Raw genomic sequence first — 24,435 nt, 5'->3', positions numbered from 1 at the left:
GTTCATACAGCATTGTTTATAGTTGTTTCTTTTAAGTTCTAATATTAAAAGGAACTTTGCACTACAAACAGGGCCCTGAGTGTTACAACAGGGTGACTTGTTGCCCGGTCAGACAGCTGTATAACAGGGCCCTGGCAGGACCCCTGATTGGAGCCCATTCTCCAAGTAGACCAGGATGTGCCGATCACAAGGTCTACGTGACCAGACTCCCTGGCAGGAGAATTCCTGCCCCGACTCCCTTTTCAGTCAAATATCCTTAAAGTACCGCCCACTTTCTTGGCAGGAAGGAAAGTTCACTGTTTAAATATAGTGGCCGTGCATCTTGACTTCTAAGCAAAGGAAAACCCCTGCTTACCTGCCTGATAAAGCATTTCCATAAACCAGAATCGCAAAGAACAAATAACCAAAGCTGGATTTTCACCCAGAGACTTACACAAGCACCAGGTGTGTAATATATACTGTATGCATATCTTACCTGTACTGTCAAATCCACATATATGGTACACCTCAAAACAAACTAGATCAAGTATCCAGACATTTCAGCTAGTGTCTTCATTTACTTATGCACACTTTACATACAGCACACCATCTGTGTGATTGCACAACTAAATTTAGCACCAAAACCAAAGCAATCCTCCCAGTCTGTCTGCAGCATCAATCACACAGGGTGACGCAATACATGTTGATAAGAAGAATAACTTACATGCTTTCTTTATTTTGCATAGATGGAAGCCACTGTATATGGAGTACAAAAAAAGTGCATCAGTTCTGTGTTTTTAGGGAAGTCCAGTACAGTACATGCAGGTTTTAATTTCAGCGCTAGCAGCAAATAAAATTTGAAGATTGAGACACTTTGCCTTATAGAGATATGAAACAATTTGTTAAACTATGGCTTTGTATTGTTTGCCCAGTTTCTATTGATACATCAGAATGGATGTGTTTATAGATCATGTCAGCTTTATTTCTGTACACTCTGACAATCAGCCATTTCAATATCTGCAGACTAAAAACAGACAGGAGACAGCAGAGGTGATGCTTGCAGATTCCTGCCTATATTACACAACACTACGAAAAACGGCCAACGGAAATATGAGACTTAAATAAACCAAGCCCTCTGCACATAACATTTGCATGAGTTGTGAAATTAAAATGTTACTGGTATTAATAGCTTTACATTCGTTTTTTCCAATATGAAACTGATAATAAAAAAACCCTGTCCTTAATGAGCCGTTATAAAAATGTGAGTCAACTGCAGGAATATGTAAAGTGCATTTCAATATCAACTGGGCAGGTCTTTACTCCAGTGCAATCCAGATTCACCCGCTTGGACACACAGTGTTTATGGAAAGGCAACCCATTACAGAGCGGGTTTATCTGCTCAGACTTCACTACCGATCTTGTGGAAACTGTTCTATCTAAACTGATGTGAGCCCTCCTCCCCAGCAGGTCTGAGTTGATCCGGTCTCACACCGGTGTTAGTGTGAACAGTCACATCACTCTGGAATCAGTCTTGGTTTGGTTTTACAGCCTGGTCTGAACACAGCTTTTGATTAGTAATGCTGATGTTCTCCAGTGCTTTGGGGATCTTGCTCATAGCCTCCACAGCTGCAGCACTAGTGCTACACGAAATCGAGAGCAGGTAAGAAATCCTGGGGAGTCAGCTTCTGCCAGCTGTGGTTAATCTCCAGTGTCGAGGGAGTGGAGCAGCACAGCCACTGTAAATGTTTAGTGCACATGGAAGCCTGCCTGTTGCTGGGGAAACTTTCCCATTCATCAGCCTGCAGCTCCGTGATCACTGAGTCCAAACAAGACAGGCTTTGAAATGCACATTCGATAACTCTCTGGGGGATATTTCCATACCTCCAGTCACCCTTCCTTACATTATTAATAAAAGAAAGCACAGTAAAGCATGATAAAGCACAGGAGATGGAACACCTCTGTGTCACACCTTTCTGTATATCTAGAGACATGGGAGTACATGACTACATTATTAGTTTTGTCTGATATCTGACATGGAGCCTGCGAGTCATGTTCATATGTCCGTTCTTATGCCTTAAATACATACAGTGGATCTTTCTGACACTAGCTCTAATATTGGTTTTAAATGCCTACTTCATATACATTGAGAAGGGCATTGATTCCATTCAGTACTGTACATACGGACCCTTTTCAGGATTGGCGTACAGTCGTTTTCATAATCAGTGGCTGGCTTTACCTCTTCAGCGCCTGCAATCCAATCCTAGAAGCAATCATCTGTGGTGACACAGCCCTGAACTGCGGATGAGAATGTGTGCAGATTCCACAGGCTATTGAATGAAGTCTTGAAGAAAGACTCCTCTGGTCCTCATCCTCCAGTACAAGGCAACACTAGAACAAGACACTAGAACAAGACACTGAAAGAAACTGATTGGAGGGGGGAACACCAATAAGACATGAGCCTAATAATAAAACATTTTCACACAGGCATAATGAGAAGCACGATGTTTGTCACAGTTGGGAGACCACCCTTATAAAAGTTCCCCACAGTATTTTTGCATGCATTTACCATAGTGTCCCCTGGTTTGTTTATTAATATGCTTTACCATACCTTGCGATTCTTTACAGTGCTTACCTATGCTTCACCATATTACACTTTGCTATTGTTTAATGTTAAAGGTGTATAAGGACAGTCACAATGTGGCCAAGGAAATTATTTGTAAATCCCTGGTTATCCGTCCTTCATTGAAAGAGATATGAAATGGGACATGTGCAGTCCTCATTGGCCCTCTTGTAGGCAAGCAGTATAGACAAAATGACTGAGTCATGACCCAAGACCAGGCCGAGTGAGATGTGGAAGACGTGTGGCAGGTATTCAATCTTGCTGCTGCTATTTTCAGCTCTGGCGGGCACTAAATAGTTGTCCCTAGTACTAGAAATGAATGCCATACATCGTGCCAGATTAGCAGGCCTGGGGGGTTACACTACAGACCAGCTTAATAATGTATATTAGGAAAGAACAGTTTGTGACACAAGCCCATTCCTTCAGCTGTCTAAAAAAGGTTTCTAGTTCAAGGTGAAGCTGCGATAAGAATGTCAGCCAGAAAGCTGAGATACCGGTAGTCAAAGCTGTGACCCCCAAAATATACATTCATTATGAAGGAGCAATTAATATAAAGATAATAAACACCAGGGTTTTTTTTCTGGGGTGTTTTATACATGTGTAATGTGATGCAATACTGCTATGAATATGCTATAAATGAATGTATAAAACAAGTTTAGGAAAATGTGTGAAATACTGTGCAACACAGCCCTCTAAATATAAAACTTTGAAAAGACGCAGGTTTATATGAGCGCAGACCAACAGAATATAAGCAGTTCTTCCCTTGACTCTGAAATGAAGCTGTCACCGAATGTGAACAATAAATCAGCATGAACTTTTACTGGAGTGAAAATGAAGAAACAAAGGGGGCTTGGGATCCTGCCAGAGTATGAACAAACCGCTTATTCAGAGGAGAATTAAACTCCTTCTGCTTACCAAGAGGAATATTTTATAAATCCTGTAACATGTCTTGCAAGATCGTGAGGGCAAAATCGTATCGTAGATCGTAGAATGTGCTGAATAGCAAGCCGTGAAACAGATTTCAGAAAGAAAAAGCCAATTCATTTGCTGGTTCACATTCCCAAACCTCTGTCTGCACGTAGGTTTAAAGATTTGGGGTTTTTATTTAGGAATGTGTGAATTGGAAACGTCCCTATGCGATGCTCCAGTATTGTCGTTGTAGCTCTACGTAGATAGCGAGTGTTTGAGGCACGTTAAATGTTGCAGCATTGGCTTAGCATCGACCCAACAACTAAGCACTGAAGCCAATCGCAAATTTAAGAGACAACCAACTTGACATGCTTTTAACCTGAAGTCACTGCTGACGTAAAAGACAACCAACTTGACATGCTTTTAACCTGAAGTCACTGCTGACGTAAAATAACCAAGGAAGTAAAACAGTGACAGACTACTGAAAAAAGGGCATACAAACTGATAACTTCCTTTAACCAATTCTGGTATCTGATTGCATGTTCGCTAGAACGTGTTTGTCTTTCAAAATTGTGAGTATGGGATCCATGGATAATGGAACAGGACAGCAGGTAAGATTTCTAGAAGTGTTTCATTTGCTCTAATAACTTAACAGGTATTGGAGCAATGTCCATATGTACCAACAAGCAGAGCTCCGTGAAGCTGTCAATGAACAAGCTTGTTTTCCCACAAAGCTTCCTGCAGCCGTTTCCCCACATAATGTATCCTTACCCTTTTCATGCTAGGGAGCTCTGTGCACTTGATATAATATTCTATTCTGCTGTGAAAAACCTCCCTCTTTTGATCACTAAGAAAGCAACAGACCAGTCGAGACGTGTCCTCCTTTTCAGCTTATCAGGAGTGACCCTTCTCCGTCCACCAGCCAATCAGAAGTCTGGAATGCTGGGGGCTCGGTCATGGGGCGGCTCTCTGAAATTGGAGTCCAGGCGATAATGGCAGAGGGCAGGAAGGGGGATGTTAGAGATATTGTGATACAGTAAAAGAAAACCGTCCCTCATGTCTGAAATACATGGCAAGACATCTAAAGGGAATTTGATGTCTGCCAATAGCTCTGTCTAGCCCGATCAACACGCAGTGGGCACCACTTGCCTTTCCTGCAGTGTTAATGTTTGCACGCCCTATGAATGTTTAAATAACATTCTGAGTAACAGTTTTGTACTCCCTGTACCAGAATGTTTAAACATGTTTTTATATTTTGCAGCCAAGGCAGTTTTGGGGAGTCTTCCACTTTTACTTAAGCTGCTTACTGTAGGTTGGCACCTTGCCTGGGTAGTTGTGATGCATTTTCCCTGTAGCCAACAGACCTTAACTTGCAGAACACAGAGGCAGTATTTCAATAAATACAGATTGAAGTGAGGAAGGGGTCAGCGTTACTATCTAGAAAAATATTAAGACTACAAAAGTTGTTTCTGGATTTCAGATGCTTGTGGGTTGATCTAAACAAATGTGCTGCGTAGGGTTGATTTCAAGCCAGGCCTCGCTTAGAAGGGTCGGCATCCTGTTGAACTGCAGTAACCTTTTGATCACGAAGCTGCTTCGTGGTGTGCAGCATACAGCCAATCCCAGCCTGGCATGAGGAAGGGTTTAGCCAATCAGAACACAGCAGTGAGAGGGTTTGGCTCTGTTAGATTCCACGAATGGATAATTCACATATACACTTCCTTTTTTTTAAATGCAAGCCCTTCAGACAAGGATATGGTAAAGGTTTGTTATTGTACGAAGCAATAAATGCATTTTATTTTTGTTTAAGTAGACTGAGTTTACTATAACATATCCTTGTGCTGAAAGCTTTCTTCACTGACAAGAATTTAGAAAACAAAGGGGCAACTAGAATGAACCGTGCACTTTAGCATGGTAAAATCACAGCAAAGCTGTGCATAGCAGCACAGTAAAGCATTAAGCAGGTAAAAGACAAAAGCAGCGCATCCCCACTGGCACAATGTAAGTGTACAGGCATCACCGATGGTATAGTTTGGAAACAACAAGCTGTAAATGTGTTCCAATTCCCGTTTCTTTCTGGTCACCAGTAGCTGCTGGGACATCGATTTACAGAATTAGGTAACAGCCGCCATGTTCCAATACCTAGCCTATAGGTCTAAGCTGAAAAGCCTTCACAAGCACTTACACTATAATTGTTCCCAAATATATCAATGGACCTAAGCCTACTTACCTCTCCTCAATCCAAAATCCATTTCAATATCCAGCCGTCATCATTAGTGCTGCATCTGAAGCAGGGATGGAAAGAAGACTCCCATTGCATAGCAGTGTCACCCATTCCAGGCTTTAATACAAGCTTGATTTGCCAGTCTATAGGTAACAAGCTCAGGTGTGTCTGATTAAAGTCATAGTAAAACCAGGAATGGATCAAACCGCTATGCAATGGGAGTCTTATTTCCATCCCTGATTTAATGCAGAAGATGCCTTTTACACCTACACTTTTCAATACAAATATCAATGACTTTGAAGAGTACCTGAAACCGAGCAATTAATAGGTTCTCCACGATTCATAAAAACGATATATATTCAGTCTCGCTATAGTGTCGACAGGCAGTGGCTGTGTGCTATAGCAACTAAACACAGAAACTTACCATATATCCACCCAGCCACCTCCATTCAAGTGCCTTGGCCATGGTATATTTAGACTCTAGGAATTCTGCTTGAACCACTGGAATATACTCAAAGAATGTTTAATAGTGCAGTGCAGCTCCTGAAAAACAAGTGGTCCTGGATGTAAATCTTTCGGGTATTAAATTAAAGAAAGACCTGCACTTGATCTGACAGGTGAACAGATCACAGGGTCATAGTGGTCTGGTTTACTCAAGAGACGATCCAGCTTGAGCTGTCTGCAACCCCTTTGCAGTTTCCCCCCTCGTCAGTTAGGCTTGCCCAGAGAGAAATGCAGAAGGAAGAATATCGCCTCAAGCAATTAACTGAGCGCTCATTGAATTCAACTGATCTGCTCCACATTCAACTTACCCTCCAGCTAATAAAGTCAAGGACATATGCTCCTTTCAAATGATGCATTCTCTCAGATGTAGAACAAAAATGTTATATACAGCTGTGTTGTCACAGTTTGATAGCCACAGATCTTTACTATACTGTTTGGTTTTTAACAGTAGTTGAAAGATTCTGTAGAATATTCAAGTGCATTCTCTTAACTGCAGTGTAGAGCTCTCTCTCTCTCTCTCGACTTATAAACCAACTCTGGGTTATTAGCGCCTTCTTGTGGATAAACCATGTACAAAATGAAAGAATAACATTTTCAGCTTTTCCCAAAGCTGGGCACGTTATCAGACCCTGATTATCACTAATCTTGGACTTTCCGAGGTTACTTTAGGTAAGGTAGCACAAGATTAGTGCTACTCTGTGAAAGCAGCTGTACACACTGTGGGCTGTTAAATCAATGGGGGGGGGGGGGGGGGGGGAGGAATGCTGCTTTAAAACAAATCAAGAAAAACCAACCAATTGCGGTTAAGGATTTGTCTCCTATGAGGGAGATCATCTTGCAGTCTGAGCAGACAGAGCCCAAACTGCAGAAGATAACATCTCACAAGCACCCTACACGTCAACTTAAGAATTAATAAAACACATTCAAAGGTTTAAATGATTTGTTTTGTTTTTGTCCATTGCCATTACACCTCCTTTGAATCATATGAAATCATTTTGAACTCTGTAAAAGAGCTGTTCTCTGCATGGGTAATACCTACACACAGGAGGAGCTGCACTGGAACTGAGCCAGTGTATTCGAGAGGTTAATCGTTCACACATTTTAAGAAAACATCTTCAGACAAAGTAATTCTTTTCACTGCTACGCAGTTACCCCTGATAGATTACTGTTAGGTTACCCAGAAGATTAAAATGAAAAACACAGCCAAACTTAACAATCATGCTTTATTCTGTTGTTTGTTTCTTAAAAAAAAAAAAAAAAAAAAAAAAAAGTTTAAAATGTTTTCATTTTAATACCTTTTATCAGCAACACACCTGCTGTTACTTGTTAATGAGGTTTTAAAGTATTTTCGCCCTGTTCTTTTTTTCTACCCTGGACAGGCGGATAACCTATACTGGAAAACTAAATTCACAATTACTATTATTTTTTTTTCTTATTATTTATTTATTTATTTATATAACTTCAAAAAGAAAGCTTCAAGTGATTGTCAAACACAAAACATCAGTTTTCTGTTTTGTTTTTTTTAGCACCGGGTACAATAAAACTGTACTCTTGCTTGTTAAAATACTTCGGGGGGAAAAAAAAAAAAAAAAAAAGTACTTCAACCGAGCAAAATCTTCCACGGTATGTTTCATAAACAGCACCCAACCATACAGAGCAATCTTGTTAAATCATCCCACACACACACACACACACACACACACACACAAGAAAATATAATAATTATAAGATCTATTAAATAAAGCAAGGAAACAAACGCTGTATTACTTTAAATTATAAAACAAATCTCAGTGACTGTAGCATAAGCACATCATCTAGGTAGAGAGAGGGGGAGGGGGGGGGGGGGGGGGGGTCGTGGGCTCTGTTCACATCAGAAGGGGCGCAAGCCCGTCTCCTAATTTTGTGCAATTTCTGTCTTTCTCAAAAGCTCCCAGTTAAACAGTTTCCATTAATTCAATGTTGTATCTTCCTGCTTCATTGAAAAGTCTTTGGCAGACCTGGATGAGGGGCAAAAACAATGGAGAGGATTCTCAAAGCCAGTGTGGTAAACACTTAGCAGTACTAACACCAAGACCAGGATCAAATAAAAAATACAGCACCGCTGTAGCTCCATGCTATTTAATACAGCACCCCTTTCTCTGACCTGTATGTCAATACATGAGGCTTCCAAAGGTATAGGATTCAGCCGTTACAGTCAGATTCAGCTCTGGCCTTTCACATCTGCTGTATTTACACCCCTGCGAAGACTGCACTTTTTATTTGGAATCGTTTTTTTTTTTGACATCTGTACATCTTAGACTCGTCAACATCAAGTGATATGCGCGAGCTGGCCAGCAGTGGTTAAAACGTTTGAACTCAGAGTACCTGATTTCCGGGTGATAGCCTGAACTTATCTTGTGCGCTACTGGGATGTGAACTTGCAAGTAAAGCATTTTCATTTTTAATAATTCAAAACCCTGCTACACAGCTTACAATGTTAAGGGCTTTCCTGACCATGCCTGCATGCCAATTGAGGCTACATCTGTACTGTCTACTGCTGGCATGGGCTGAACCAAACGAACACAATCTACAAACTGCTAAGGAAAACAAACAGCCTAATGGGCCTTTTTGTCCCTCACTATTCTTGTGCTTGTACAGCTGGTGAATGCTGGCTTAGTCTTACTCTTACTCCTGGGCAGTTCATTCTTGAGCCAGTGTATTCCTCCTCCTCCTCTTCCTCCCCCCCCCCCTCCTCTCCTCCTCCCCCCTTCCTCTCCCCCCCTCCCCCTCCCCTCTCCCCCCCTCCCCCCTCCTCCTCCTCCTCCCCCCCCCTTCCTCCCCCCCTTCCTCCTCCTCCTCCTCCTCCTCCTCCTCCTCCTCCTCTCCCCCTCTCTCTCTCTCTTTCTCTCTCTGAGAATATTCAAATCAATTTGGAAAACAAGAACACTTCAGGAAACTAACACAACAACAACAACAACAACAACAACAACAACAACAACAACAACAACAACTCTGCTATCATCTTCACCAAAAATATATTATTTAAAAAACAAAACCAAAACAGGATTCTATTAGAGGAGCACTGGCTTGAGGATAAAAACTTTTTTTTTTTTTTTTTTTTTTTTTTTTAAACACTGTATGTATAATGATCGATCTAATTCATACAAATCATTTTAAATACTGAATATCAGAACGTTTCTCTAGCCCTCAGTGTGAATGACGGCCACCCCCTTGCAGGAAAAACGGTGGCAACACCTGATCCCTGCCCCTTACCAGATACGCAGCAAAGCAAAGGAACGAAAATCACAAGTGATAAACCACAAGGAATTTATCGGTTGGTATTGATGGTTGTGTCCGCTTCTCCTCTTAATATTTGTATGGAGGAGCCCAGCAGCCCAAGCAAGTCCGGAACACAGCGCACCAGCTCAACGGGATCCTGCAGGTCTTTGGGTGGCTGCATTAGCTGGCTTGCAGATGCCTGTTTATAAAACTCTGCCTCTGTGATGCTGGTGATCTCAAAGTGAGGGTATCGAGCCCGAAATATCCGTGCAGAAACTTTGAGTCGCTTCAGAACGTCCGACAGCAGCAGCCAGTTGCAGGAGCTGTAAAAATAATATAAAAATAAGATCCATAAAAAATATATATATACAGTCAGCCATTAGGATCAGTTCTATTATCATTGGAAAGACATTGTTATATGCAGTATACTTTCCACATGAGAGGAAGAAGCAGCTCTTATGATAAAGGACCATTGTACACTGCAGTAAACCTTTATAAGGGGCAGCCTGATTGCTTTGAAGCTCACAGCCTGTTGAAAGCTTCTAGAGTGATGCATAACATTATAATAACTGACTAACAACTCGGGGTGTCTGAAATGTTCCCAGTTACAGAACTAGCTCTTCAGTCATGTAGTTCAAATGAAGCCCACTCACCAGCCACCTACAGTAATAACCCACTTTTAGTTATCGGAGCTGGTGCAGAATGTCGGGGGATCCCAGCAGCATGCTCTGGAGACCCTTGTGGCAGTAATGAAAGTCTGCTCTTGTGCTCGCTGCTCACCTCTGAGAGATGGAGGTCTGGATGCTGTAGCAGGGCAGCAGTGGCTCCTGTGAGAACTCAAACAGGAAGGAGCCCGAGTCCTCATCTTCCTCCTCCTCCTCCTCCTCGGCTGGGGGGGTCAGTAAGAAATCCCAGAACACCTCCTTGTCCGTCTCTGCAACACACAGAACACAGTATTCTTTCAGGGGGGGTGGGGGGCGTGCTAAGCACCAAAATAAACAAAAAAAAAAAAACGATTGCAATGAGAATGATGCTGGTGCAAGTACTCGAACATACTGGACTTGTGCCAGCATTGCTAGATTAAAATGGAGCAGGGAATGAAACTGCTGCAGTTCAGCAATCTCACTACTGTGCTAGTTACCCCCTCTAGTGGCAGAATTACTTATTTTTTTGTATCACAGGTTACAGTGCATGCCAATAGCCAGAAAACTTGCGAGCAGAGTGGTTAAAATCCTGTAATATCTTTTCACAAGGAGGAAAACAAATGTTTAAGGAAATACTTTCCCCCAGGGTAAGAATACAAAACCTTAAAAACGTATAAAAAATAACACTAAGCAGAGAAAAAGCATCTTCCATATTGTGTTTGCATTGATGTTTAATTGGCTCGTTAGTCATTACTGCCAAAATCCAGTCTGTCGGCTCAGGTTCCCTCTGCAATCCCAGCCCCTCAATGAGCACCGTGGACACACTGGGGAAGGGCAATATTAATATGTGCTGCAGCATGTGTGGAGCACCAAGGAGCACGCGACCGCTGCAGCAATTCAGAGACACGTCGGATCCTACATGCAGCAGGAGAGTATAAAGGATCGTCTGATAGTCTGAATATTCTTCACTTACCGAACACAGAACTGCTGTAGAAATCCCAGCGGATGTTCGGATCGTCCTCACTGCGATCCAGTAAATCTGTAAAGTACTCTGCAAATGATCGAAATGATAAAAAGGGGTGTGTCAGAACACAAGAGCGTACCGGTCCTCTTCAATGCTGGCAGGATTTGTGGACTTTAGACTAAAGCATTTTGATTCCCCAAATTCCCCTTCTATCTTTAAAGCTGGTGACAAAACTCCACTCTGTTAGGTTCTAGGTCTCTTGTCTCTGCTGTAGTTCGTTTTTCAGTGACAAAACCACTTGCTTACCAGTCAGAAACACTTTCATGGGCTGGCTGCTGGCCAGTTTCATAGCCGACTGTCCCGAATATGTGGCGAGCGTGGGGTCAGCCCCGTGGGACAGCAGGATTTGAACCACATTCAGGTTGTCGTTGGCAACAGCATCGTGAATAGGTCTGAAACATCCAAAATTACGGCTTTTTTAAATTACTTACAACACAACAGCTTCCCTAGAAGCTAGAACTCTGTAGTACATAAGAGCTTGAGAAATGTTCAGCCCATCACACTGCCCCTGTGTCATCTGATCAGGATTCAGTACAGCCTACAGTCGACCAATCAGTGAATAAACACAGAATGCTGCCAGTCTGCGTGCAGCAGTGATGCAGCGGAGGCGGGTCAGTGGCTGAGCAGCAGCGATGTGCCTAAGAAAGCCGCTCAATTGAATAATTTTTTTCAACCACTTAAATCTGGAATGGAACGATACTCCAGAACCAGAGCTGCCTACACTTGGTCTTATATACTGGCTGCAATGCAACACCTAAACAACTAAACTGAACAGTGAAATGACACATCTGAAATATCACTGTCACTGTAAACATTTTCTTGAGACAGGAAGTGTGTGCGTTACCTTGTCCCATCTTGCGAGCTGCAGTTGACATCAGCGCCGTGCTCCACCAGTAACCTGACGATGCTGACCCAGCCTCGGGCGCAGGCCTCGTGCAGGGCTGTGTAGCCGGCGTTGTCACGGTGATTGACCTCACTCACCTCCTTCTCCAGGCAGTAGAGCACCACCTCCTGCGGGACAAGGAGTGGAATTAGCATGGCAGCACACATCAGAGCCAGAGCCAGCGCAGGGCCTCTGCAATAGGTCTCTAGGTCTGCGTGGCACTGCTCGCACTGTTTCTGCACCCGGTCCAGGGCTTCAGATTCATCAACTTATCCCAGTATAAGTAAGTCATACCTGAGTCTGTAGGTTTACAACTAGGAGCTCTTCATGCAGCTTTAAGGGAGGAACTATTTCTAACAGCAAACTTCTGGTTCCTAATCATTAAAATAACATACTCAGTTGGGGGCAGTTGTGATACCTCTGGCTGGATTCTGTACCTGGTATCCGAGCCGTGCTGCCCTCTGCAGGAGCGTCTCTCCAGCGTTCTTGTTCACAATCAGTCGCCGTGCCTCTGGCGGGACAGGCCTGCCCGTGGGGGTCTCCGGAGCAGCCCCCTTGGCCACGCTGCTTCTCCTGCCACGCTGGGGAGACCAAGTGCTTTTGGGGACCACAGCGGGAGAGCCACAGTTCTGGGACTTCCTCGGAGAGGGGCGGTCCCGTTCCAGCCCGCCAGAGTGCTTGACTGGACTTCCTCTCTTAATCTTGAGCTGCAAGCACAGTTCAGAGCCCAGTATAGAAACAGCACGGAAACCGTGCAAGCCCAACGAGCTACACATGTACAGAAACATCTGATGTAATCATCACAGGGACATGCTGTTAACCACTAGGAGTAAGATTCACCAATCATTTTCAGCAATAGGAAAACAAAACTGTTCAGTGTTTCAAAAGGTTAATTTACAGACTGATTTGCCAATATTTTTCTGTTGGTAGTTTTGTAACATCATTATTTTCTTTTCACAAAAAACAGAGCACATTGCATTCTGGCACATAAAGATGTGCATGTGTTAATTACACATTCTGCAATAATTTTGGGAGAAATCCGACCTCCCACAAGCAGATAATCCCCTCCCATTGGCCCTTATTCACTGCTATCTCAGGATGCCTACAATAAAGATACAGCCATACTCAATGTACCATTTCCCTATGATTCCGGTCTTGTGGGACACCATGGAAGTGAGCTGTAATCAACCGCAGTGTAAGAAGCAGAATGCTTTGTTTTACAGCCCTTTCAACATTAACCTTTAATGGAAACTTTTGACAAACAACAAATCAATCACATCATTATTATTATTATCAAATGAATGCCCTTAGCAAGTTTCATTACATATGGAAAAGCGTTTCTCTACATCTAGATGCGATTTTGCTTTTAAAATGTAGATTTCTATATTTGTCATTTATTACAAACGTTTAACATTATAAAAGGTAAAAGCAAGTTTTGAATCAAAAACAAAAAAGCTATTGAAGTTACTGTGCATTTAACTACAATATGAAGTTACAACGTGTAACTAACAAGAGTGCTATTTTTATGTTCTCCACTAGAGGCCAGTGCAGCTCTACTCTACTCATTAAAACTGTTCTTTGCTTGCAACTATTTGCAAAGTTGGCTTGTTCAAAGGGGAGTGCCCCCTACCTACATTTCAACTATAACATCTAAGTTGTCAAACATGCATTGCAGTTAGACACACCCTCTAGTTAAAATAGGCACTTAAAAGCAAAAACATCAAATCATTTCTTTGTCATCCTGCTTCTGCAGCAAAACATGCTCTCCTTTACAGGGGGCCCTACCTTTTTCTCCTCTGCATCACCCAAGTGCTTTGTTTTGCACTTTCGTTTTCCCAAAGGCTTTTCCGTCTGCTCCTTCCCGGCGACGCCGCAGTGATGCTCTGGCTGCCTGCACTGGGGGCTGGAAGACTGGGAAAGTCTCCGCAGGGATGCAGAGCGAGTCTTGAAGCTGCTCCCTGGACTGGGATCCGGGCTGGAACACTTACAGGACAGAGCCGCGCTCCGCTGGGAACACGCAGGCAGCGGAGTCCTGAAATCTAGTGAGGAAGAACCAGAGATGTACATGTTTCTGATCAAAAGAACACGCTTCCAATTGAATTGTCAGAGAACACACCGGGGAATACAACAGCAAAAGGAGCAATCAAATGAAAAAAAACACATCAGATCCACTACTGTTGGGCTTTCAAGAAGCATATTCCATTCTGTAATTAACTACTCCCAGGTCCTTTGAAGCGCTGTTGTTGTGTCACCTGAAAGCCAGTTTTGTATTTTAATTCCCCGAATGATGGAAGTTTAAAGTATCATTTTGTTCAGCGCTGCTGCTTTTATTGCGACACCTGTGTCTTGCTAGGATCCCCTGGGGAACAAGACTGTTTCACTGCCACTAATAAAGATCTTATTACGAATACATCAATTAGGTTCTACAAGCGTGAGACTTCATTCTGTAGCAATGTGTCCAACTACATCCGTAACAGTGGCACCAACAGAACAGAAACGTAACCCCTGCCAGAAATCTAGCCAAAAGAAAACAGAAATCATAATAATTTACAATAAAAAAATGTGTTGGGGGGGGGGGTAATGCTATTGTGAATAGTGGGCTCTGGCTTACTAGGCCTTTTTTTGTGAGCTCAATTAGTCACGCCTGATCATAATAATAAAATAATAGACAGCTCAGGTGGGCCGACATTAGGCTACAGCAACCTGGAATTGTTCAAACAGCTATTCAATGGGAGTACTACTGTCATCCCTCTTGTACTGTTCAGTCCAAAAGTTACCCAGACTCTTAGAACTTCTCTCCCCTCTGTGGTGTTCTAGTGTACCTGCTCGCCCCGCTCGCCGGGTCGTGACGACGCTCTGCTCAGCCTCCTCCTCTCCTGTCTGATCCCGGTAGGTGATGTACTCCCCGTTCTGGTATTTGCGGTTCCTGCGCCTCTTCCTCTTCTTCCTGGCAGGGCTCTCCTCTGCGCTCTCGTACCCCACCCCTGCCTGCTCCAGCCCCGCCGCGCTGGCTCGAGGTCTGCCCCTGGCTGCTCGCGGGCGCTCCGGCGGCTTGCGTGGGTGGGGGGTGAGGGGTGAGGGGCTCCTGGGGTCTTTGCGAGCCGTGGTCCGCTGGCCACGCCTCAGCTTGGGGGTGGTCTCCACGGGCACCCCTTCCTTAGCCGGCCAGTCCACATGCTCATCTTCCTGCAAAGTGCGATCATGGTCCTCGTTCCCCGGACAGCCACCTGGAGTCACACAGAAATTGAAGGATGATAATCTGATACATGGTTGATAATGGCAAAAATTAGTTATGGTAATAATTTGTAGTGGTTTGCTGATAATGCAGCTCTGGTCACTGTGGATTTGCCATTTGATTTTTTCCCCACTGCCCTCTGGGCCCTTCTAAAAATGTACCATAGTAAAAGCACAGCAATGTTTAATAACGCACAGTGAAAGCACGGTAAAGCACAGGTAAGTGCTGTAAAGCACAGAGGGGTATCCTAAAGCATATTCAAAAACATGGCAAACCATGGTAAATGCATCGTATAATCATGGGAAAAGCATGGGGGGGGGGGGACTGCAAAATTGCTATCGAAATTTACAGTGGTATAGTTGTGCAAGGGTAAACCCAGTTAAAAACATGGATTGATCCTAGACCTCAAAAGTTAATACATACACACGCACGCACACATACAGACACACACACACACACAGTAAGAGTTTCCCCAAGACAATTTACATTGTTACCCAAAGAGCACCAATCATGCTAATCAGTCCATTTCACAGCCACTGTCCAGCAGCTCTATGTAACTGGTGCATTTTTTTTTCAGGAGAACCTTTGTAAAAAAAAATCATAAACTTCCATGCACAAATGCAAGCCCAAGGGTCTTTTTTAATTTACAGGTACTGTCACAATGATCTGGCTGAAAGGAGAAGCTGTCTTTCATTATGTGCTGCTAAAATCCAGCACAATTGTGGCTGCTGAGGTGTAAACCACGTTCTAATATGAGAGCCAGCAAACCTGAAAGAAACTTCAGGGAAGGAAGCCAGTGGGGGATGGTTCTCTGCAATAACAGCTCAAATAGATACCTTGAGGTGTTATCTACTGTCATTATGTGGGCAACTATAGTAATATTAATACATGCATGCCTACATTTGTACAGCCCAATAACATGCAATTCAACTTCTCTTGGGATAATGCAATATTTAAAACACACACACACACACACACACACACACACACACAGCAGCAAATATATCAAACTGACAAATTGCAAATGAGCTGCTGCTGCTCAAAACGCTACTGCGGTGAAATAGATATGATTAGAGAATATATACTAATTCAGCTGCAACATGAGAATTATGGAAACAAGTGAACTTGAATATAAACATATTTTAAAAGCAAAGGTTAAATAGTTAAGAGCGTATTATATTCATTCTCTGCCGAGAAAAGAAATCCCACATACAAAAATACATCTAGAATTGAAGCACACAGCTGGGGAACCGCAGGGGGAGACAGAAAGCATTTATCAGCATCCTTGAACAGGTTTACCAGTACACTAGACTCAGCGTTACTCCTCCTTACTGAAGCATTACCTGTAAACCCATCATTGGACAGGTAACTCAGACTCAGAAAACAAGACCAGTCAAAGCGTGGCTACACAGAGCAAGCACAGTCCACATTGTGAAGCCAGCAGGTGTTTTATTTGGGAATCAGTAGATTCGACCTGAATTCTACCTGCTGCTTCAGCCCTGTGCCCTACCTGTGTCCTTCAGCGATGCAGGTCCCAGCTTTGGCATTCTCCCCCGTCTCCTCCTTTTCCTCTTCAGTTCTTCAGTTTGTGTTTCCCCCACACTCTCCTCCAAAGCAGACGCCCTCCTCTTCCTTCGCTGCAAGCACAAACAGCACCGGGCACAGAAACGGGTCAGCCTTCAACAGCACGGGACCCGGACTGCCCCAACACCCGCGCAGTAAAGAGCAGTCTGCACTGTAACTCAGGAACACATTACTGTGGATTTCCCAGGAGAAATTCCTCTGTACTTCACACAGGCCAGCAATACACAATCCATACACACATGACTGTGTAGGGATGGAAACGAGACTCTCTTGGCATAGTAGTTTGAGCCATTCCAGGTTTTACTATGACATTAATTAGTCATGCCTGATCTTAACAATGGAAAAAGTAGACAGCTCAGGTGGGCCTACATTAGGCTACAGTAACCTGGAATTGTTCAAACTGCTATTCAACGGGAGTACTACTGTCATCCTTGTTGCACTATGTAATCTCTAAACCCACAAGGTCTATGAACAAAAGCCGAAGCAATAAATGCCTTTGCATTGTATATTCTATTATATGCATCTGAATCCTAACTTATTTAACACCACCCCCAAATCCTGATTACTGTAGTGCATATCTAAAGAGAAGTGCAAAGGGAAAAGACTTCAATGTATTGCAATAACCAATAGCTGAACGGTACCTTCTTTAGCAGAGGCTCCTGTTCCATGGTATTGCTTCCCTCCTCTTTCAGTTTGTGAATGCACTTTGCTTTCTTCTTCTCCGAGGCGGGTGAATGTTCTGCCTGCTTTTTCAATGCGGGTCCTTTCTTTTTGCCGACTGTTCCCTTTACCTTCGCTGGCTTCCTGGGCTCTTTGGTTCCATTTTTCTTCTCCCCTTCGGCAGCAGCAGCGCACTGCTCCTTCAAGATGGATAGAGCAATCCCTTCCAGCTTCATGCAGGGAGAGAGACCCTTAGACTTCTGATCCTCCTCTCTCACCCCCAACTCTTCAAGCTCTTGGCTGCTTTCAGATTCGCCAACAGCAGTCTCCTTCTTGCTACAGCTGTCCAGAGTCAGGTCACTCGATCTAGAGACAGCTAAGCCCTCCTCCGCAAGTCTGGGATCACCTTTACCTTCCCCGGCCGAGTGTCCTGGGGTACTATTTGAAGTATGTCCTTTATCTCGTTTGAGTTCGGTCAGTCTCTCATCACACTTAGGATCTCCTTTCTCTGCTTTGGGATGCAAATGCGCTATGCTTGCTTCTCTAGATCTGGTCTGGTTTTCAGTGCTGGAGGCTGCGTCAGGTTTTTTGGAGTCTAAAGTCATCTGCTTGCAATCATCCCCACAAGCAGCCCCTGTCACCTCCATCGATTTCCTTTTAACTATGGACTCCAGGTTGGACAAGGGGGTCCGGACTTTCTTCCCCTTCTCTTCTGCTCCTTGGTGGGAATTTAAGGGAGCAGCGAGATGAGGAGTGCTTTGCAAAAGGCTGTTTTCACTGCTGCTGGCCACCCTGTCCTTAAGACCTCCAGGGATGGGGTTTGTCTGTGCCGAGGAGATGCAAGTGCTAGGCAGGAGTGCTGGCTGCTGGAGCACAGGTCTATCTTCAGGGGGTGGCGTTGAGCCCAGAGATTTGCCGTTAGTGAGTTTGTAATGAGGGTATAAAGCAGTGGGAACCGATAAGGCTATCGGAGATGCATCGTTGGATGGACTCAGCACATTGCCTACTGGAAAACCATTGTTTTTGGGGCTCCTGGAGACCAACCTTTGGGGGACATCCTTGGTCACATGGGGTGTCTTCTTTCCCCCACATGCCAAGGTCATCTTCTCTCCTTGGTCGACGATGGAGATGGTTTCCTGCTTTGCGATGCTAAGGAGATCATCCACAAAAGCACCTTTGCCGTCTTTGCCCCGCAGAGTGGAAGCCAGAACTGGGTTAGCCACCCCAACGTAAGTTCCTGGTACAGCACTGATGGAGCTCTGTAGAGGGTTCTTAGCCCAGGATCCAGAGGCTTCCAGTGACTGGGAAGTCAAACGGTCCCCAGACTTCTTTGGAAGAGCACCACCGTTTCTTAAGAAGTCCGGAAAGACCACAAAAGGAGGTGCTACACCCAAATTGGCGGTGTGGCTTTGAGGTAATCGCTTCACAAATGCGGAATCGCTCCTGCCCCCCTCTGCTGGGGTTAGCACTGGCATTGGCGGTGTCTTCCGAAGGTCTTTTGGCATCTTCGAACGCTTGGACTTGGCAGACAAGTCAAGAGGCAGGTCCCTGACTTCAGGCGGAGGGACAACTGTCTGTTCCTCAAGACGAGGTGGAGATTGCAACCGAGTATAGGCCAGGGAGGGTTTATCAACACAGTGTTGTAGGGGCCTGTGTTCTACATGGCTCGGCAGGCTGGTCAGAGTGAGGGTGCTGGTAGGGCGGTAGCAGATCGGAGAATTAGAAGACAGAGGAAGAGGAGGGGGGGCAGAAGCCAACATGGGCTGCTTCAAAGGAAGCGCTACGGATGACGCCACAGAAACAGGAGGGGAGTAGAACTCTGTGGCAGGTTTGGAATGCTTGCTGCTAGATGCAGAGCTGGAGGGAGAGTTGCTACACAGAGGCTTGTCATTACTGGAAGGGGATTTGGGATTGACAGAGAGGGTTCTGCTCACGGAGAAATGGTAAGGATAGGAACGCAGCTGCGTCGTCATGCTGGGACTCGAGTTGTGGTGCTGTCGGTCTAGCATGAACTGGGATGCTGTTGCTTCTCTTAACGCTGCTATGGGGCTCAAAGTGGCAGGCAGTGTCACCTTACACAGAGGGGGTACATAGTTTGTAGACGGCAGAAAGGCCAGGGGTTGGCCTTGGTTAAAAACCGGAGGGCATTGAAATGCTGGTGGAAGATTAACCAATGGCTGGGCCTGGGCTGCTGGTAGATTAATTCTCTTTGCAGGGTTGGCTGCGTTCAAGCTCGGGTTCAGAGGCAAAGCCGAACCGTCCACTTTCCAACGGGGCCATGGCTGCCCCAGAAAGGATGCATCTCCATCCAAGCTTGGTTTGGGAGCTTCAGCTTTCTGGTAAAGTGCTCTGTTGACGGGGGAGCGGTAAGATGAGGAGGTGCAGTTCTGTAGCTGGACAGGAAGGGCTTCAGGGAACGTTGTTAACCTGCTGTCCTTGTGAATTACATCTGGACTTCTGGAGTTCTGAGAGCTGTCCGGCTCTGGCTGCTGGCTCGATGGATCAGAGGGTGTGGCCTGCTTCTCCTGTGTGAGCTCTGAGGATGGGGTGTCTGGTGGTGGATCCCCAGTGATGCTCTCCGGAACCTCTTTAGAAGCACTGACTTCTTTGTTAACAGTGCTTCCATCGCCATTGTTCACCTGAGGGGAGTCATCCTATAAGAAACAAAGAGAGCGAGAGTGAGAAAGAGGAAATACTTATTCAAATGCTTATATTCCTATTACACCCCAACACACCTTATCCTAAACCAGCTTTTGAACTTAATATTTTCGAGAGGAGAAAATTGAAATATGCTAAAGGGACACAGTTCATATATGAAGAGTAATGCGCTTATTTTTATCATTAGGTTGCTCTACAGATCTCAGGTTCAATACAATTTAACCTCTACTGACAACCTGCTCACTGGAATCTGAGAGTTCCGACTCATCCAGCTGCAAAGACAGACAGGTGCACCCACCTACTTAATATACAGGACACAAGCATGCTACCGGTTGCAATAAAATACTTACACCATTTTAACTTAAGCACTGGAATGTTTTAACAGAAGGAAGTATTTTTCTCTGCCCCTTTTTGTTTCTATAAGCTGAAATGCCAGTGGACTTTGCTAGTAGGGTATCATTAGTTTTGCTTGCAACCAATTGTGCCATGCTGTTTGTAAAAGCATACTAGGCAGTTTAAAAAACTCAAAAGGAGAGTCCGGTTTTCTGTTTGTTACCTGCGTAAGAGTGCTGGTAACACAACATTCCTTCACAACTGTTCGCTGTGAGGCTGTGTTAGTTGAATCCTCTTCTGTGAAGGACGCTCTCCTGCTGATTAAAGACAACACATTATACAGGGCTGCTGATTTTCCATGATCGCAGAATCTCGGAATTAGGCATTTTGGGAATGGAATTTTTCAGTGCTGTCTTTTTCTCCTCGCAATTTTTAGTAGTCACTACACTACAACCCGTTTCATAAAGGCAGAATTAGCAAAGAAACAATTGGGAGGATTAATTATGCGTTTACATTAAAAGGGGCACTATTTAAATTACAATCGGGTGACACACAGCAGTGAACCTGTATAGCAACGAGTCAGTCAACACGCCTTTTTATATTTGATCCTGGTTACTGTAATGCCAGTAAAACGGTACACTTCATTTGTGGAGTACTGTACACTGGATTACTCTCACGTGACATTGCTGGACTGTTACTAAACTGTTATATATCTTGTATTGTTATTGGAATGCCAGCATTAAGCTAAACAGGTCTTGTGCGATACCAAGTGTCAGTTTTAACCAGTATTACAAACTTATTACAAACTTATTATTACAAATTGTATACATCGTCTGCAGCCCTTACACTGACACCTCTTTTCAAATGTTTAAAGTGTTGCTGTCTTCTTTCAGCACCCCCTGGGCCACTGCTGCGCTTTCTACTTCACAAATGATTCAGGATAACCTAATCAGTTTCCATTCTGATCTTGTTAGCGGATGCGAATCCTGCGGATTCCTCCCCGAGATCAGCAATTAGCAGCTTGTTGAGTGTGGGTGTGGACCAGGGCAGGCTGAGGTGCCTTGTTTTGCAGGAAACTAATTGCACAGAAACTGGCTTTGCTTAGGGACCCTCGTCACACTGCACCTAGCATTGCCACTGGCTGAAACGTGAAGAAGGAGAGGGAAGGGGAAAGGGGAAATACGCTAAATACTTAAGGGACATAGTAATACTGAAGCCCTCCCACACACCATTTTATCTTGTTTTGAGTGTATTGGGATTTCAACCTTAGACCTAACTCACTATGATCTCCCACTTAGGATATTTCTTCCTAAAACTTTGATTTTAATAAAACTATTCTTTAGCAACTTAGCTAGCAGACATGCAATTAGCTATATATAAATACAGGACACAATAACCAATTAATATAAATAAAAAAAAGACAGAATGGGCAGCAATACTGAAAGAAACTTAAATTCATAGATAAATGTTTTGCCTACAAGTCTTTCTCAAGACAAGTTTGTCAAATAAGGTTTCTTCTAGTTCTATTACAGCACACTGTGTAGGACACAAAAATGCACCGCCATCCTGTGCACACAGTGGCTCGGTGGGACAGTCTGCAGAGAACGTTTCTGAGTGAATGTTTCAAGAGTGTTCCGATTTGCTGTATGTGCTTAAGGGGCTTCGTCCAAGACACCCCCCCCCCAACAACAGGCTCGTAACCTCACCTTTCCTCGTTGATCCCACACATCCGGATGTGATCGTTGTTGACCCAGTCGTGCACACTGCTGCAGAGTGGAGGAGCCGAGACCATGGCAGACAGGCTGAGCACCGTGCAGTCTGAAACACAGAGCACATGGAGCCCTCAGCATTACATTCTGAGCACCGTGCAGTCTGAAACACAGAGCACATGGAGCCCTCAGCATTACATTGTGAGCACCGTGCAGTCTGAAACACAGAGCACATGGGTCTCAGCATTACATTGTGAGCACCGTGCAGTCTGAAACACAGAGCACATGGGTCTCAGCATACATTCTGAGCACCGTGCAGTCTGAAACACAGAGCACATGGAGCCCTCAGCATTACATTGTGAGCACCATGCAGTCTGAAACACAGAGCACATGGAGCCCTCAGCATTACATTGTGAGCACCGTGCAGTCTGAAACACAGAGCACTTGGAGCCCTCAGCATTACATTGTGAGCACCGTGCAGTCTGAAACACAGAGCACATGGGTCTCAGCATTACATTGTGAGCACCGTGCAGTCTGAAACACAGAGCACATGGAGCCCTCAGCATTACATTGTGAGCACCGTGCAGTCTGAAACACAGAGCACATGGAGCCCTCAGCATTACATTTTGAGCACCGTGCAGTCTGAAACACAGAGCACATGGGTCTCAGCATTACATTGTGAGCACCGTGCAGTCTGAAACACAGAGCACATGGAGCCCTCAGCATTACATTCTGAGCACCATGCAGTTTGAAACACAGAGCACATGGAGCCTTCAGCATTACATTGTGAGCACCGTGCAGTCTGAAACACAGAGCACATGGAGCCTTCAGCATTACATTGTGAGCACCATGCAGTCTGAAACACAGAGCACATGGGTCTCAGCATTACATTCTGAGCACCGTACAGTCTGAAACACAGAGCACTTGGAGCCCTCAGCATTACATTGTGAGCACCATGCAGTCTGAAACACAGAGCACATGGGTCTCAGCATACATTCTGAGCACCGTGCAGTCTGAAACACAGAGCACATGGAGCCCTCAGCATTACATTCACACCCGAGTTTACATTTAAACACTGTCACAGGCATATATTACACAATAGTTCAATGGTTTAACATAAGATTTACACAAGATAAATTTAGTCAGAACATATTGGAGTCTATTCAATTCATCTAATACCACTGTATTTTAAAAATTGTTTGCATTTACATGTTTACCAACAGCAGTACACTGAAGAGGCTCTGTGTGACTCTGAAATGCCCTATAATTCTACAGGCTGAGTGTGAGGTAAGAAAAATGTTAAGAGCTTGTGAAATGCGAGGCAATGGGTTTTAGTTAATGAATATTAGATATTATTAGTAATACATATTATCCCATAACATTTCACTGAGTGGAGGGCATCATTCTCAGCTGATGTCAAAGACACTGAATGTGTGCTACAAACAAACACTGCAGACTGTGTGCCTAACAAAAACAAAGCAAACTAACAAACAAAGTCTCCGATTTTAAAACTGCATTTTCCTCAAACAAGCCCCGACACCGGGAAACGCATTTTGAACCAGGAAAATGCACATACATGACGTTGGAATTCAGCAGTATTCCTCAGTACAATCAACTGGATGATTAAGCCTATGAGAAGGTAATCATTTTCAACAAACAACTAACCAAGCTGCACGCCTATTTAAATACTCTCTTGATAACAGTAATATTTCATGAAGCAACAAATAACGTTCAAATGAATGTCTTCAAGCAGCGGGGTTCAGTCGCATTCGCTACAAGATGCGAACTGAGAAGTGTTACCGCAACCTCCTGTACACCAAAACCAATCCAGATGGTGAGTTTTGTTTATTTGAATGTGCCTCTGTGATAACTGCGTTTTAGTGAGGTTACGAGGCTACTTCCTTTTCCCAGATTACTTTAAACCAGTTTCTAATATAATTTTTTTTTTTTTTTTTTTTTTTTTTTTATACAATTACGTCCACAAGTATGCTACAGTCTGAGACTGTTTTTAAACAAAGGTACTGGAGTCGCTGTCAGATTCGTTTGTTGTTTATCTGAACACTTTCTATAAACACATACACGTTAAACCAAACAAAAGCCATGAAACCATTTACACTTCAACTCTGATGCCTGTCAAATCCGTCTTTGTAACCTCACACAGCGAAACACATAACTGCACCGTCTGTATTGAAACAGCATCAAATCAAACGG

At 44.1% G+C, this 24,435-nt stretch overlaps 1 protein-coding gene across 6 annotated transcripts in view; it reads right to left on the bottom strand.

Annotated features, from left to right (window-relative positions):
- Positions 1-9,103: 9,103 nt before the first annotated feature.
- The window catches only part of LOC117411909 (BCL-6 corepressor-like protein 1), a 28,892-nt gene continuing 13,560 nt past the window's right edge, over positions 9,104-24,435 (bottom strand). For 3 of the 6 annotated variants that reach the window (XM_058989356.1, XM_058989353.1, XM_058989352.1), the window contains exons 2-13: positions 22,222-22,333; positions 20,739-20,832; positions 17,506-20,178; positions 16,791-16,917; positions 14,868-15,272; positions 13,831-14,084; positions 12,483-12,752; positions 12,007-12,173; positions 11,409-11,554; positions 11,112-11,189; positions 10,275-10,428; positions 9,104-9,817 (exon numbers count right to left, since the gene is read on the bottom strand). In XM_058989356.1, coding sequence (XP_058845339.1) covers positions 9,544-9,817; positions 10,275-10,428; positions 11,112-11,189; positions 11,409-11,554; positions 12,007-12,173; positions 12,483-12,752; positions 13,831-14,084; positions 14,868-15,272; positions 16,791-16,917; positions 17,506-20,178; positions 20,739-20,832; positions 22,222-22,307 — 4,728 coding nt within the window. In that variant the 5' untranslated portion in view covers positions 22,308-22,333 and the 3' untranslated portion in view covers positions 9,104-9,543. Of the gene's footprint in view, positions 9,818-10,274; positions 10,429-11,111; positions 11,190-11,408; positions 11,555-12,006; positions 12,174-12,482; positions 12,753-13,830; positions 14,085-14,867; positions 15,273-16,790; positions 16,918-17,505; positions 20,179-20,738; positions 20,833-22,221; positions 22,388-24,435 lie in introns of all 6 variants that reach the window. The other 3 variants (XM_058989358.1, XM_058989357.1, XM_058989355.1) reach the window with 2 other exon arrangements.

The sequence above is a fragment of the Acipenser ruthenus genome, chromosome 16 (genome assembly GCF_902713425.1).
Source record: "Acipenser ruthenus chromosome 16, fAciRut3.2 maternal haplotype, whole genome shotgun sequence".
NCBI lineage: Eukaryota > Metazoa > Chordata > Actinopteri > Acipenseriformes > Acipenseridae > Acipenser > Acipenser ruthenus.
Note: the sequence above shows the minus strand (reverse complement) of the source record. Positions and strands in the feature narration are given on the sequence as shown.